The sequence below is a fragment of the Perissodus microlepis genome, chromosome 2 (assembly GCF_051167445.1).
Source record: "Perissodus microlepis isolate ML-2025 ecotype Zambia chromosome 2, ASM5116744v1, whole genome shotgun sequence".
NCBI lineage: Eukaryota > Metazoa > Chordata > Actinopteri > Cichliformes > Cichlidae > Perissodus > Perissodus microlepis.
In genome coordinates this window covers 7,615,859-7,628,988 of record NC_140462.1, presented here as the reverse complement: position 1 = coordinate 7,628,988, position 13,130 = coordinate 7,615,859, and the positions used below count along the sequence as shown (strand labels likewise).

Genomic DNA, 13,130 nt, shown 5'->3' with positions numbered 1-13,130 from the left:
TTTTCACTTCCTCCAATGTCTGTTGCAAAAGCAGGGAAGGACTAAGACTAAGAATACTGGGTCTAATATTGATTCCTAAAAGACGGTTACAGTTGCATCTTTTTACTTTTACTTTAAAAAATTAAAGTGTGTTATTTCTAGGTCTATAATTCTGATGGAACAAATCCCTTATAAATGACTATTAAATCTCCATGAATAGTAGTAAAGCAAACATCTAATAAAATGGGATTGGACTCTAGTCTCATGTTAAGGTCAGGCCCCCATAACAGTTTTGCCCACATTTCACCCTAGTGGGAGTTGTGCCTTAAGAGGGTCCTCTTAAGAGACAACTCCCACTAGGGCTTAAACACCTGGGACTCTCCATCAGTTGGTGTTAGAACTGAAAAAGCTTCTCGGATGAGAGGTGAAACGTCTTCAAGAAAGTTATAGAAGTCCGGTCGCTTTTCTTTCCAAGCTCCTTAGATTTAGAGTTATTTGTTCAGATTTCTGAAAGGTTCCTCTGGAGCCACAAAAGACGTTATACAACAGATTTCACATTACTTGCTGCGATATGTGAACTGAACTCAGTGTGTAAAATGAGTGGATGGTTTGTGGAATTATAATGAAATTTTCTTGATATCCACTATTGCAAAAAATCTACAGTCTGTCTCAAGTTGCTAAAAACCTCCAAACTCTCTGAAACATTAACAAGAATATGACCTCAGTGTCATTAATGGTAGCTCCAGGCGTGCTTGCAAGGAATGTGGCTATTAAATTTCAGTTTAATAGGGGAGATACAGGACCACTTCTGCCTTCTTGGACATGGTGACCAAGTCCTTTATAAAAGAAAAGTTCACCAGCAGGAACGACTGGAACATCCCACACAAATGTTTCTCTGAGGAATCCAATCTGCAAGCTTCAAAGGGAAACTAACCTTTAAATTCAATATCTAAAATCAAAGAACTAAAGGGTCTAATCTGCATTGTACGGTTACCATCTGTCAAGTGTGTATCCCCGGTAGGACATAACAAAAGGAAAAGGGGGGGGGAAAAAGCACAAAAGGGATTTCTTAGCTTGGGTTAATTACACAGAAAGACAGACAGACAGACAGACAAACAAGTTGCGAGGACACCCACAGTTTGTGAGCTAGAGACAAGAAGTGAATCTCAACCATTCTCAGTCCCAAATAGCTCACTAACCACTTTTATGAAGATTAATTTGAGCCCTTCCAGGTGAATCAATGACACAGCAGCCTGAGAAAACTCTCAACACCGGCTGAGTGACCCAGGCATGGGGAGGCTGGTGGATGGCTCTTTTAATTGGAAGCAAAAGAAGTGGAAGAGAGAAAGAGAAAGAGCCAATCAAGTATAATCTCCGGTGCTGAGATAATCGGTGTATTAAATTATTCTGCCACAAACTAAAACCAAAGAGGTTCAAGGATCCTATTAAGATTCTGATCAGGTGAATTCCTTTCAAACAATCATGTAGGTTGAAAGTACAGTAAAAAAAAAATTCAGGACATTTTTAAAGTCTTTTAATCCCATTTATTTCAAGGGACCTTATGATCTTTGTTGCTTTTTGCGTTTCACTTTGCTTTTGAAGTTTCTCAAAAACTGCCCAAATCAAAACAAAAAGTAATTTTTGTCCCAGATGATTATTTACTGTCGTCTTGTTACAGAGGGAATTGCTCCAGGCACAATAAAGTCATCATCCCCCCCCCCCCCCCCCCCCGCCCCTCCCAATAGACAATAATCCAGGTAAATGACACACTCTGAATACTAAAATATTGACTGACATCTCCCACGACACCCCACAGGGTCAAAGGGACTACAGTTTAGTGACTTTCTGTGCCATCACCATGAACTTTAATCTATTTTAGGTATCGTGGGAGCTCACAGGGGAAAAAAGCCCACGAGAGGCTCGTTGTTGTCTTGTATTGTTTTCTGGGCTAATCAACTCAATATGACAGCTTAACAATGGCTCTCTCCAAAGCAACATGAAAATTGCATTAAGCAGCACTTCAAATGTTCTTCATTAAAGAAATTAGATCAGTTGAGACAGTGATCCCGAGAATCAAATATACAGCCATTTAAATTATCTGCTTTAAAGCCATGTTTTGTTCCAAAGTTCATCAAATATTGTACACATGAACAAGGGCAAAGCTTCGAGGAGGGGAAAAACTGAATGCTTGGCAGGAAATAAATGAAATAACAAATGGAGATGAATTTGGAAAACCCAGTGACGTAGCCTGAGTGTGCTTTGGCACTTTAAAGGGTGCTTTATGGTGTTTTATTTGATTTCTTTGCCTGGTGAAAGTAAATAAAATACATGCTGAACATTACAAAAAAAAAAAGTGTGATTTGCAAAACGCAAACCCTGCGCAGATCTCCAGCCTCTGTCTCTGGCAGGCTGGCACAGATGTGGAGGCTTACACTGAACCCTGTAAACCTGACAGGAACACACAAAACAGTCGAGCCACAAGATGCGCACCAGGCGCTGCACGCTGGGAGGAGCTTCGAGATTTTTTCCCACTTGTTTCATGACACTCTCCGGTGAAGACACGTTTGCACAAAGGAGATATAGGGGGACAGGTGAGTCGATTAATGTGTGGATAGACTTAAAATGGATATTGCGAAGCTATAGTTGTGGGACATACATGGACTCCCCCTTTGAGGTGCAAGACATGATTTCTCTGCTCTTTTGTGACAGCGTAACCTGTAGCTGATGGAACTATGAAATGTGCGTAATTTGGATAAAAGAAAACGTGCTGGATGAAAAGAGTCCAGACTGCGTACCTGAGACTCTTTGCGTTGGAGAGAGACGTTTTGCACCTGTCAAGTCGGTTAACTAATCTCTCAGAGCTCAGTTGGAGATGTTTGAATGCGCACTGCTGAGTAAGTTGAACAAATTGGCACAAATTACGCACCGATGCACACTCAATTAGAAATAAATCGCCTCGTTATTATTTGGTAGTAATATGTAGAGTTAGCTTGAATTGAATCCGGTTGTGCTGAGGATGTTTGATCGAGCAGGTGTAGTGGCACAAGGTTCCTATCATTGAACAAAAAAGGGTAAATAATGGTTTATAAAGTGCATGGCTTAACCTGCCTGGTGCAGCGGTGTGTACCAGAGGGGTCGAGGCAGGGTTTTCATGTTCCTCGGGTTACTGGCACTGCAACACCTGTTGTAGCACCATGATCACATCTTCGGTGATCCCTACATATGGATTTCGAGGCATCTTACAAATCAGTCAACTATAGATTCTTTTGTCCGATGTTCTTGAGTCTCTGTTTTCTCTTCACCGCTGATATTTCAAGGAACCGACACGTATGAATGGTTTCAAATATCAGGGAATTGTGCAGGAGCTTGGAGACACGACACATCTGCAATGCAATACCTTTAGTTTAACCGTAACATTATGGGCGAGAACACAATGCTTCCAAATGCCATTGGCTTCACTGTTTTACTGTTTTAGTAAAATCGTGGAAAAAGCGATGATGTCAGTGAAAGATAGTCTTTCTAGTGGTTCTGAGGAAATAGGCTGGATCCCCCGAGAAATCAAGGAGTGTCTGTCACCAAAGAGATGACCTCTCACTAAAGGGTGACCTGGTTTGTCTCAGAAAACTTTAAGCATTAAGTGTTGGCCACAAAAAATAAAATAAAATAAAAATCAATAAAAAATTGCAAAGCTTAATCAGGCCCATAAGGGCAGGTCCAGGTTTTATGATTGAGAATCCCTAGGAAATGGATTTCCTCAAAGCATCTTACTGTGGTTAACACAACATAATGCAATTTACATGCATTTGCCTAATAAGGATGAGACTTGGCTTTTATCATTCAAGAGCCAAGCTGCAGCTGTAGTTCTACAGGTCATTACAACATGCACTGTCTGCACTCAGCAGCGGCTCTTGGCTGTACACAGGTAAACTGCCATAAATGACTAGATGATGAACTACAGAATATTTTTACTTATGAAAGGTTGTTTAATGTTAAGCACAAAAACACAATGTTCCCTTTATAAGATTCAGACTATGCATGCAACCTGCCTGCAACTCTAATGATGCAGCTTTGAACTGGCTCACTCTTGATCTCACTGCTTCCTCCATCATGTTTTCTTTATTCTTTCTAATAGTACAGGTTTTCATGTCTCTTAGAAAAAAAAATATGGTTTTTTTTGCACAGCCCAGACAAAGATATTCCACAGTAAATAGCTTGTGATATCTGGTTCTATTTTTGCATAGGGCTTTCAAGAAGCTGCTACAAAGCAAGCTGTTCTTCAGTTGATTGTAACTGTCGATCTATTCATTAAAATTCATGTTTAATTTTCTTACTTTTTCAGAACATCTACCTCCTCAACACAGTCGTGGACAAGTGTTCTAATAATGAGGCCGTACGAATTAGAGGCGTCTCATATCTACTAAATTGCAGCGTTTCATTATCTTTTGGTTAAACACTACATCTCTTTAATATCAGAGTGGCATTTGCAGGTGATGTAAAGGGAACAAAGAAATAACTGTGGAGCCATGTTTTTTAAGAAAGTTGGATTTTAGCTTTTAGCAGAGCATGGAAAACATCCTGAAAATAAAAGACATGGTTTGAAGTACAATGCATCACTAATAATGCCACTTGTCTGTCCTAATACACTGACAGGAATGTCTGCAGTTCACTTCTGTGAGTGACAGAAGGTATTACAGCGTATAAAAGACACGAAACAAATGGACATAGAAGAGTAACACACCTCGACACTTGATCAAAGAGCTCTAATGTTCAGATTCCCATAGTTATACTGCCAGTATCCAATTCAATTTGACTTATTTTATTTAAAAAATTCTTAGCATTGTAAGGTAAAGAGTCTACAATAATACAGAAAAACCCCAGCAACCAGACAACCCCCTCTGAGAAAGCACTTTTTGACAGTGGGAAGGAAAAACTCCCTTATAAGAGGACAATATCTCAGCAGAACCAGACTCAGGGAGCCGTGACCGCTTTGTGGTGAGGGGAGAAAGACAGGACAAAAAACATGCTCTGGAAGAGAGCCAGAGATGAATAATAACTAATATTTAAATACAGAGTGGTGTGTAAACGCCAATGTGCATGTATCTGGCATGAGAAGTCTGTGAGGGCTTAATTGATGTACATCCTGGAGGTAAGAGTTCAAGAAATGTTGATCAGGCGTGATGAGAAATCTGAGACCTCTGATGGGATATTCTCTTAAACAGTTATTTTCTGTTTTCTCTGCTCAGGTGTAAAGTCAGCCTTGATCTAGCATCTTCCAAAATGAGCCCACCGGACATATCCAACAGCACGGGAGAAGAGGAGGCTGGAGAAACCGATCCCTTGTTTCTGCTTAACGACAGCATGGGCTTGCACCAGCCTGGATACCACACTGACATCATCAAGCACCTTGGAGTCCAGATCAGCCTGATCACAGCTTACTCGCTTATCATCCTGCTGGGGCTGCTGGGCAATGCTCTCGTCATCTACATGATAGTTCGCTACAGAAACATGCGAACAGTCACCAACTTCTTCATAGCTAACCTGGCCCTGGCAGACCTTCTCGTGAACACCTTCTGTTTGCCCTTCACTCTGGTTTACACTCTTCTAGAAGAGTGGACATTTGGGGCTGTGTTGTGCCACATGGTGCCCTTTGCCCAGGCTCTGAGTGTGCACGTATCCATCCTCACCATGACTGTCATAGCTCTGGAGCGCTATCGCTGCATCGTGTTCCACCTCGGAATGCGGCTCACGTGGCACTCGAGCTTCCTCATCATGGCATTCACCTGGACTGTGTCTGCTGTCCTGGCAGCACCCCTCGCCATCTTCAGAGAGTTCCGCTACGAAGAGATCCCGTCGATCAACCAGCGCTTTCCCGTCTGCACTGAGAAGTGGCCCCAAGTGACCAGCAGGGATGGGCTCATCTTCAGCCTCTCAATGCTCCTCCTGCAGTATATCATTCCTCTAGCCATCATCAGTTACGCCTACATCTGCATCTGGGTCAAACTGAGAAATCACATCAGCCCATCAAGCCGCAATGACAGCATCAACCGCCGCAAAAAGACCACAAAGATGCTGGCGCTTGTGGTGGTGGTGTTTGCCATCTGCTGGCTGCCCTTCCATGCCTTTCAGCTGGCCATCGACCTGGACTTGGTGCTCAGGCTCGAGGAGTATAAACTAATATACACCGTGTTCCACATTGTGGCTATGTGTTCAACTTTTACCAACCCTCTCCTGTACGGATGGATGAATAAAAACTACAGGAATGGCTTCCTCATGGTGTTCCGGTGCGAAGACAAGCCGGATACTTTCCACCTGGAAGGCTCATTCAGGACTCGCTCCTTGAGGAGGACGACTCTGAACGGCCGTAACGGCGGACACCCTCCCACTGCTGTGTGACTTGATTTGCACGTTTCAAGGCATCTGTAGTATATGAACGTATGCGCGCCCCTCTGCTCCGTTGGCGTTTGTCTTTCAAAAAGTAGCCTTTTTTTGATTTTGATGGTTTAATCTTGAGTATCTGTGTCACTGGAGAAGACCCAAAGCTTTGCATGCAAATTGCTTCATGTGAAGTTCTTTTTCCTTTGCTAACAGCACTAGTAAAAACAACAGTCGTCAAACCTATTAAGAAATGTGTTTAAGGTGTTTACTTAGGTGTTATTTAACTAGGTACAGTGTATAATGTGTTCTCGTGTAAAATGAGGAGCTCTCTTTCGTTTGTCATGTCCAAATTTATGACACAGTCTTAAGGGAAGACTGTTATTACTGTGACAGTGAGAGTTTCATTTTTCACACCTGTTTTGTTTTTTCTACTTGATGTCTGCTCAAAAATTATCTGGATGGTTTTCAGCTAATTAATCCAACTGCTACATTCTGGATTAATTATAAGTGTTCTGGCAGTGTAACATTCAACCCTAGTTCAAGGAATCCAGAGGAGGCGATCAATATATTACTGTCCAAACAGGAAGTTAATTGTCCTCACCTGGCAACCAGCTGTTCCTGATTGGATGAAGCAGCAGGACCCTGTTTCCAGAGGAATGGGACTCTGTGGAGCGAGAGCGAGAGCAGCGTATTATTGATGTCTTTAGCACAAAATGCAGCCAGCTGCTTCGCAGATTTCTTAGAAAAAAGAAACGCTTTTGGAAGAAGTCAGAATGTGTGATTCTACATTTATTGCAGTGCTGATAAAGTGCCCTTTGTTGACTGTTTAATGAACACAGAAACATTAATCAACCGCAGCACCTCTTGGTAGACACAATGAGCCCCTATTACACATGCAAATCCTGGACCTGATCTGACTATGGGGAGAAACTATGTTTTGTGCATGTCCTTGTCAAATAAAGAGATCCAGGCTTGGATAAATATAAGTAAGTCAAGTAAATGGCTGTCATATTCTTCTGTGACATAGTTTGAAAATTTACTGAACACTGGCAGCATGCAGGGACTCCCCACATGTATGGTAAGCCCGATTGATGAAATATCCATGTGAAAATTAAAAGAGGTGGATAGGAGATCTTTTTTTAGTACAAGTCACACATTTATGAGCCTTTCACATATTTTTTGTTTATTTTGAAAAAGAAAAAAAAAAGTGGGTCAAGTGAATCCAGTGAAGCATTTGTATGTGGCCTACACATTGTGATTCATTATACAGCAGAGAAAATGCCTATTGCTCTCGCATTACTGGCTCCTGACACCCACATTGCTGTTTTATTCCCTTGTTTGACCTATATCCCTTTTTAGTCCTCTAAATTATTATGAGAGCTGTGAGTGCTATCAGTACAACCAGCAGAACAGCACTCAGCTTGTATCCATTGCATCACACACCATTACGGTGGACGTGTGGACACTTCTTTTTTAAACAGGAACACATTATTTGGGATTCTGGGATGCATATTTGTTCAGGGAGTCCTAAAGATGCCAGTTCCAGTTGTTGAGAGCTGACAGGGTTACATTAAAATCCCCCCTCACACGTCATTATTAAATTCAGACAGAAAGTTTTGCGACTCTTCTGTAGTGTCTTGCGCGGTCACCTGCTGCCCTCTAGTGTCCCAAGCAGGCGTTGCACACGCCCCACCTAACCGGATATAGCGTCTCGTTTGACCTTCCTTTTTTGCTCCAGTTACGTTTGACATGATTTTCGGACTTTATCCGCGGTGAAATTCTTCCCGATGGGAGCGTAAAATGCAAATTCTCATTTTGTAAATGGTATCGCCGTGCAGGTAATCGCCTTTTCATCTGAGCTGACCCTAAAAAATGTGCTTATTGAATGTCGGTAGTAGAATTTTCTGGGGTACGCTGTGCCATTCATTTATGTGGCTTGCCTCATGCTAGGCTATGCTAAAGGGGAAGCTAAAGAATGCGGACGTGATAAAACAGGATAGTAGTGTTTTATCTCACGTTAGGCCTCTCATTGTTGAAATATGTCACAGTCTGCGGTCTTAATGAGGCTTACATTGTTTGTTGTCAGTCACGCGACGAGACACAGTTGGACACAGCTGGAGTTGTGAGGTAAAAATGTGTTAAAGGTAAAGCTATAGTGTTTACCTTCATGTGTTTATTGAACTTGACACCCGTGGTTGTAGCGTTTAGCTGAAAACACCAATGGCTTGGATTTATTTTGGAACATGTGTATATAAGGGTTGTCATCGCTGAGTTGTTTTATCACATTGACACCGCTATTTACAGCTTCGTCCTGATGTGGCATCTGAAAATTATCTGAACACATCTGGCTAACTATCACGCTGTTTGTTCTGTGTGTTTGCAGGGTAAACCAAGGGAACAATGGTGAAATATTTCTGCTGTGCAGGTCTGCTAAAAAACACCTGGGACCAAGTCTGTGTTGCTTTCTGGCAACGATATCCCAACCCTTACAGGTGAGGTGAGGGTAGGGGTTTATGTGTGGATACGCATTCGTATCAAACATCTTTCGTATAACCTGTTCTATTTTTTTAATGGACTGTAAACTGCACCCAATAAGGCAACAAAAAGTCACCTTGCAATGTGAAGAGCCTACAGTTTTAGAGTCAACGTCCCAAACCCAGCTGATCGCCTCTTTCTGTAAGCACTAGATGACTGTGGGGTGGAAGAACTCCATTTTAACAGGAAGAGACTAACAGGTCCAGACTCTTCTGCCATGCTAGTTGGGGGAAGGGAGAGAAAAGGGAAAAAAGGAGACAAAGACACAGGGATGGAATACAGTCTGCATTATCATAGTTTTCCTAATCTTTACGCTTAAACGCCAAGTGTTTTGAGACTGCGACATCATCAGTGTGATTTTTTTTTTTTTTTTTTTTTTTTTTTTTTTTTTTTTTAAACTTCCCCTTCATATGTTTTTGTTTAAGATAACCAAACCGATATAGAGATATAGAAAAAAATGATAAAATTAAAAACACATTTTATGTATCCAAATGTTCAGTAAACACTCCAGTTTAAACGTTTTTTTTTAGCATGAATTTTGTTTCACTTTAGTTTCTTTTGAGACAACTTTTGAGACATTATGTTTTACAAATACAATGCTCAGAGAAGTCATGTGACTTACAGTCAGGTATATCTCCCAGACTCGATAAGAGTATTCACCAACACTTCCTCGTGCTTGTTCTGCTGATTCATAGGACCATTTGTGTATTCCCACGGCATTTTTTCCACTTGGTTCATTTTTGTTTTTATCTAAAGTCTATTTATTTTTATTATTAAGAACATTTTTGTTGTTGTTACTTCAGTGAACAAGATTCTTTTTACATCTCTTTTTAGTTTTACATTACAAGAACAACATGATTAGATTACATCTTAGCATTCACCTACTGAAATGGTTTAAGTGGAAGATCCTGGAAAGTCATTTTCAGGACACGCAAAGTTTTGACTTTATTTTGCCAATTTTCTGCTGAACACTGTTCACATAAAAAATTAAATGGAGATAAAAAATAATAATACTTTAGGGGTCCAAGCAGTTTCTAAATAGCTCAGTTTCTTCATCATTCTGCCATTTTTACCAACTGAACTACCATCCGGGTAATAAAGATGGGGGGAAAAAATCACCGTAATCAAGTCACAATGAGTGTGAAAGCAAATGTTAGTTGTGCTTTTAATTGAATCATCGGTTTGTCCATTTAATTAAAGCTTAATAGTTCTTGTCAAGCTAAAAATACAGTGTCTAGTTTAGTATTTCTGTGTTTGTCACTGTTTCATAGAATGTTTAAATGTAATATTTTTAGATTTTGAACTGTTGTGTGGATTAAAAACGGTAACTTCTTATTCAACTGAAGCAAAAATAGAGATTTTTCAGGATCATAAAGCTAAATAATCCTTGCATAGAGGTTTCACGTCATCTTAATCCATCCGTCCTTCTTCTTCTTCTTTCACAGTAACCATGTCTTGACTGAAGATATCATTTTCCGAGAGGTTACCCCAACCAACTGCCTCATTTCCAGGCGTCTTTTGACCAAAACTAGCCGTGCCCCTCGCTGGATGGAGCGCTACCTTCCAAAGCACATGGCCAGCTCGGCGTACATCATCGAGGACTCCATCGTGGACCCTCAGAAAAGGACCATGACCACGCTCACGTGGAACATCAGCCACGCTCGCCTAATGGTACATTGGCGTTTTGTGCCTTAAGCAGCATTCATCAGCAGTGCACAAAGTGGTACCTTTGGCTCATTTTGCTTTTGTTTTTTCTCGCTGACAGTCTGTAGAAGAGCGGTGTCACTACAGAATTAACCCTGAGAATGGCAGCTGGACCGAGATTAAGAGAGAAGCTTGGGTCTCCTCCAATGTCTACGGGCTCTCTAGAGCTATTCAGGTCAGTGGAGTAAAGCAGAGTGCTGCGATACATAACAACTGAGGGAAAGTAGTCGGGGGTGACCGAGAGTAACACTCGCCCACCTTGCATTTGTTCTGTATTTAGAAACATAATACAGTGTTAAGATGCAACAGCTGAGCAGCTGAAGCTGTCTGTCAGGACCTGAAGTAGTAAATGACTTATGACAGAGAATTACAGTTGTTGTTGACAGCCCATGTGTGAGGATGTGAGTCGTGTGTTGTTATGCCTCTATCTTTTATAACTTTGTTTTTCACCTTCCAGGAATTTGGGCTCGCAAGATTCAAGACCGGTGTGATAAAAACCATGAAAGGCTTCGAGTATGTGCTTGCCAAAATGCAAGGTAAATTATTCTTAGTTCTTATTCCCATTTCATTCCTATTTAAGTTTGTGGCTGATGTTAATATGGGTTTTCCAAATGGGTTCAAACTGCTCAAAAAAATTAAGGGAACACTTGATCGCCTCACACATGAGGATTGGAGCCCAACGTCCTTTAGCAGGATTTGTGCTCACACACCAACACTGTGCTGCTGGAGTGGCATTTCCTGGAGAACACTAGAATTGTGAGCGGCAGGCGACATAGTGCTTCCCAGCATCTCCAGACACCTTTATGCTTGTCACATGGGCTCCGTGTCAGTTTGCGTCCTTTGAAGAGAATTGGCACTATCGGAGGCTGTATAGCATTGTTCTGCAGGCACAGGTCCCACTTAAAGACACTGGGACTTTATGCCATTTTCATGGAGTCTGTTTCTGATGGAAGCATCGAGGTTAACACGTGTAGCCCTCTGGAGCTCATTCTTTAGGGCTCTGGCAGCCCTCCGCATGTTCCTCCTCACACAGAGAGTCACATAATGGTGCTGCTACTGGGGTGGATGGCCCTGGGAGACACAGCAACCCTTCTAGCAATGGCATGTATGGATGTGTCATCCTGGAGGAACTGAACTACCTGTATATGCTGAATGGATTGCAGCTATTGTATCAGTAGTGACTAGTGACACAAAGAAAATGTAAAGTTGGGGAAAAGGTGAGAACAATGGTCTGTGGTCATCGCCTTGCAGAAGTATTCTCTTTTTGATGGTTGCCTTCTCTTTGCCTCCCACTTAAACTGTTGTCGCTTTTATTTATCTCAAAGCAGGTTAAATGGAGTCAGTGGTTGATGCTTCCTAATAAGACAGATGGATATCCCTTAAGTTTAACAGACTCTGTGTTAAACTGTGGTGATCAAGTGTCTCCCTTTTTATTTATTCATTTTTTTCTGAGCAGCATAATATAATAACATCAGTAATTCGTGCATGGAACTGCATATTCTTCTAAAATAAGGTGACTGTTGCTTTTTTCATGAATCTGGAAAACTGATTATAGTAATAATTGGAAGTGTTAGCTGCTTAGGCACGAAAACCTGGATGAATCCAATGAAGAGCTGCGTTTTGTCCCCGTGTAGGTGAAACTCCATCGAGAACTTTAGCGGAGACGGCTACAGAGAGGGCGAGAGAGACGGCGCTGGCTGCTAAAGAGAAAGCCAAAGACCTCGCCTCACATGCCCAGAAGAAGCAATACGTGTGACAAGCTACACAAATAAAGTCATTCTGCAGCAGAACTCACCGATCCCAGTCATGGTTAGACACCTCTGTGAGGGCGCATCCAACTGAAATGGTGGGTGGACCATAAAAGACCTGAGCTGGGTTAAACAGCCTGTTCCTGCCTCCCTCTACATGCCGCACTATAAATATATTGCCGAGCGTATCTACGCCACATCACCTCAGTATTTACCAGAGACGCAGGTCTTAGACAGGAATGGTTGGTTATTGCTGGCGCTGCCATAAAATGATTGTGAAGCTGTTGTTCGACCTTTGCTCCAGTCGTGCCCATTGTCTTGTTTTTTGTTTTTGTTTTTTTAAACTCCGTTCCTTTGAGTATGCCTCGTCTAAAGCAAGTCACGTTGTCTTTACAGCTCCAGTAGATAAGGTCACTCCGAATTTGTGATTAAGGCATTCTCGTTTATGATTGGTTTTATTTAATCTTGCATACAGTTGCTGGTTTAGTTTGCTCTACAACACTTAAATCGCATTACTACAGCTGATCATCTCCTTGCCTCAAGTTGGACTGAAGAAAGTTTGGTACGGTTGGTGTCATTGCTCAAGAAGAAACCTCTGAAAACTTGAATTGTGATTGTGCATTTAAAAAACAAAAAAAAAGGGCACAAAAGCTACCTTGAACTGTACATTCAGCTAAGCTCTGGTGATGCAACCCATGCAAAAATGTGTCCTTACTCTATCAGCTTGTCAATAAATTGACATTGTCTTTCTAATCACTTTGCTGTCTGTCAAGTGTATGTCTGTGCGCC

The 13,130-nt window shown here is 41.6% G+C and overlaps 2 protein-coding genes across 3 annotated transcripts; both read left to right on the top strand.

Annotated features, from left to right (window-relative positions):
- The first annotated feature begins 2,390 nt into the window (after window positions 1–2,390).
- Window positions 2,391–7,354, top strand: npy7r (neuropeptide Y receptor Y7). Of its 2 annotated transcripts, none has more exons than XM_084942852.1 (2): window positions 2,391–2,570; window positions 5,223–7,354. In XM_084942852.1, exon 2 carries the CDS (start codon window positions 5,257–5,259, stop codon window positions 6,370–6,372), a length of 1,116 nt encoding a protein of 371 aa, XP_084798978.1. In that variant the 5' UTR covers window positions 2,391–2,570; window positions 5,223–5,256; the 3' UTR covers window positions 6,373–7,354. The 2 variants fall into 2 exon arrangements, with proteins under 2 accessions (XP_084798978.1, XP_084798970.1); XM_084942844.1 differs by lacking the exon at window positions 2,391–2,570 and adding an exon at window positions 2,577–2,873.
- A 684-nt stretch (window positions 7,355–8,038) lies between these two features.
- Window positions 8,039–13,097, top strand: prelid1a (PRELI domain containing 1a). Its single transcript, XM_084942879.1, has 6 exons — window positions 8,039–8,192; window positions 8,738–8,846; window positions 10,335–10,560; window positions 10,655–10,768; window positions 11,051–11,129; window positions 12,228–13,097. The coding sequence occupies exons 2-6, from the start codon at window positions 8,755–8,757 to the stop codon at window positions 12,347–12,349; spliced, it is 633 nt and encodes a 210-aa protein (XP_084799005.1). The 5' UTR covers window positions 8,039–8,192; window positions 8,738–8,754; the 3' UTR covers window positions 12,350–13,097.
- The last annotated feature ends 33 nt before the right edge of the window (window positions 13,098–13,130 follow it).

Excerpts from the sequence above, each read along its gene's own strand:
- prelid1a (XM_084942879.1), top strand. The coding sequence starts at position 8,755 with ATGGTGAAATATTTCTGCTGTGCAGGTCTGCTAAAAAACACCTGGGAC. Across the intron at positions 8,847-10,334 it reads CGATATCCCAACCCTTACAG|TAACCATGTCTTGACTGAAG; the intron begins GTGAGGTGAGGG and ends CTTCTTTCACAG. Across the intron at positions 10,769-11,050 it reads GGCTCTCTAGAGCTATTCAG|GAATTTGGGCTCGCAAGATT; the intron begins GTCAGTGGAGTA and ends TTCACCTTCCAG.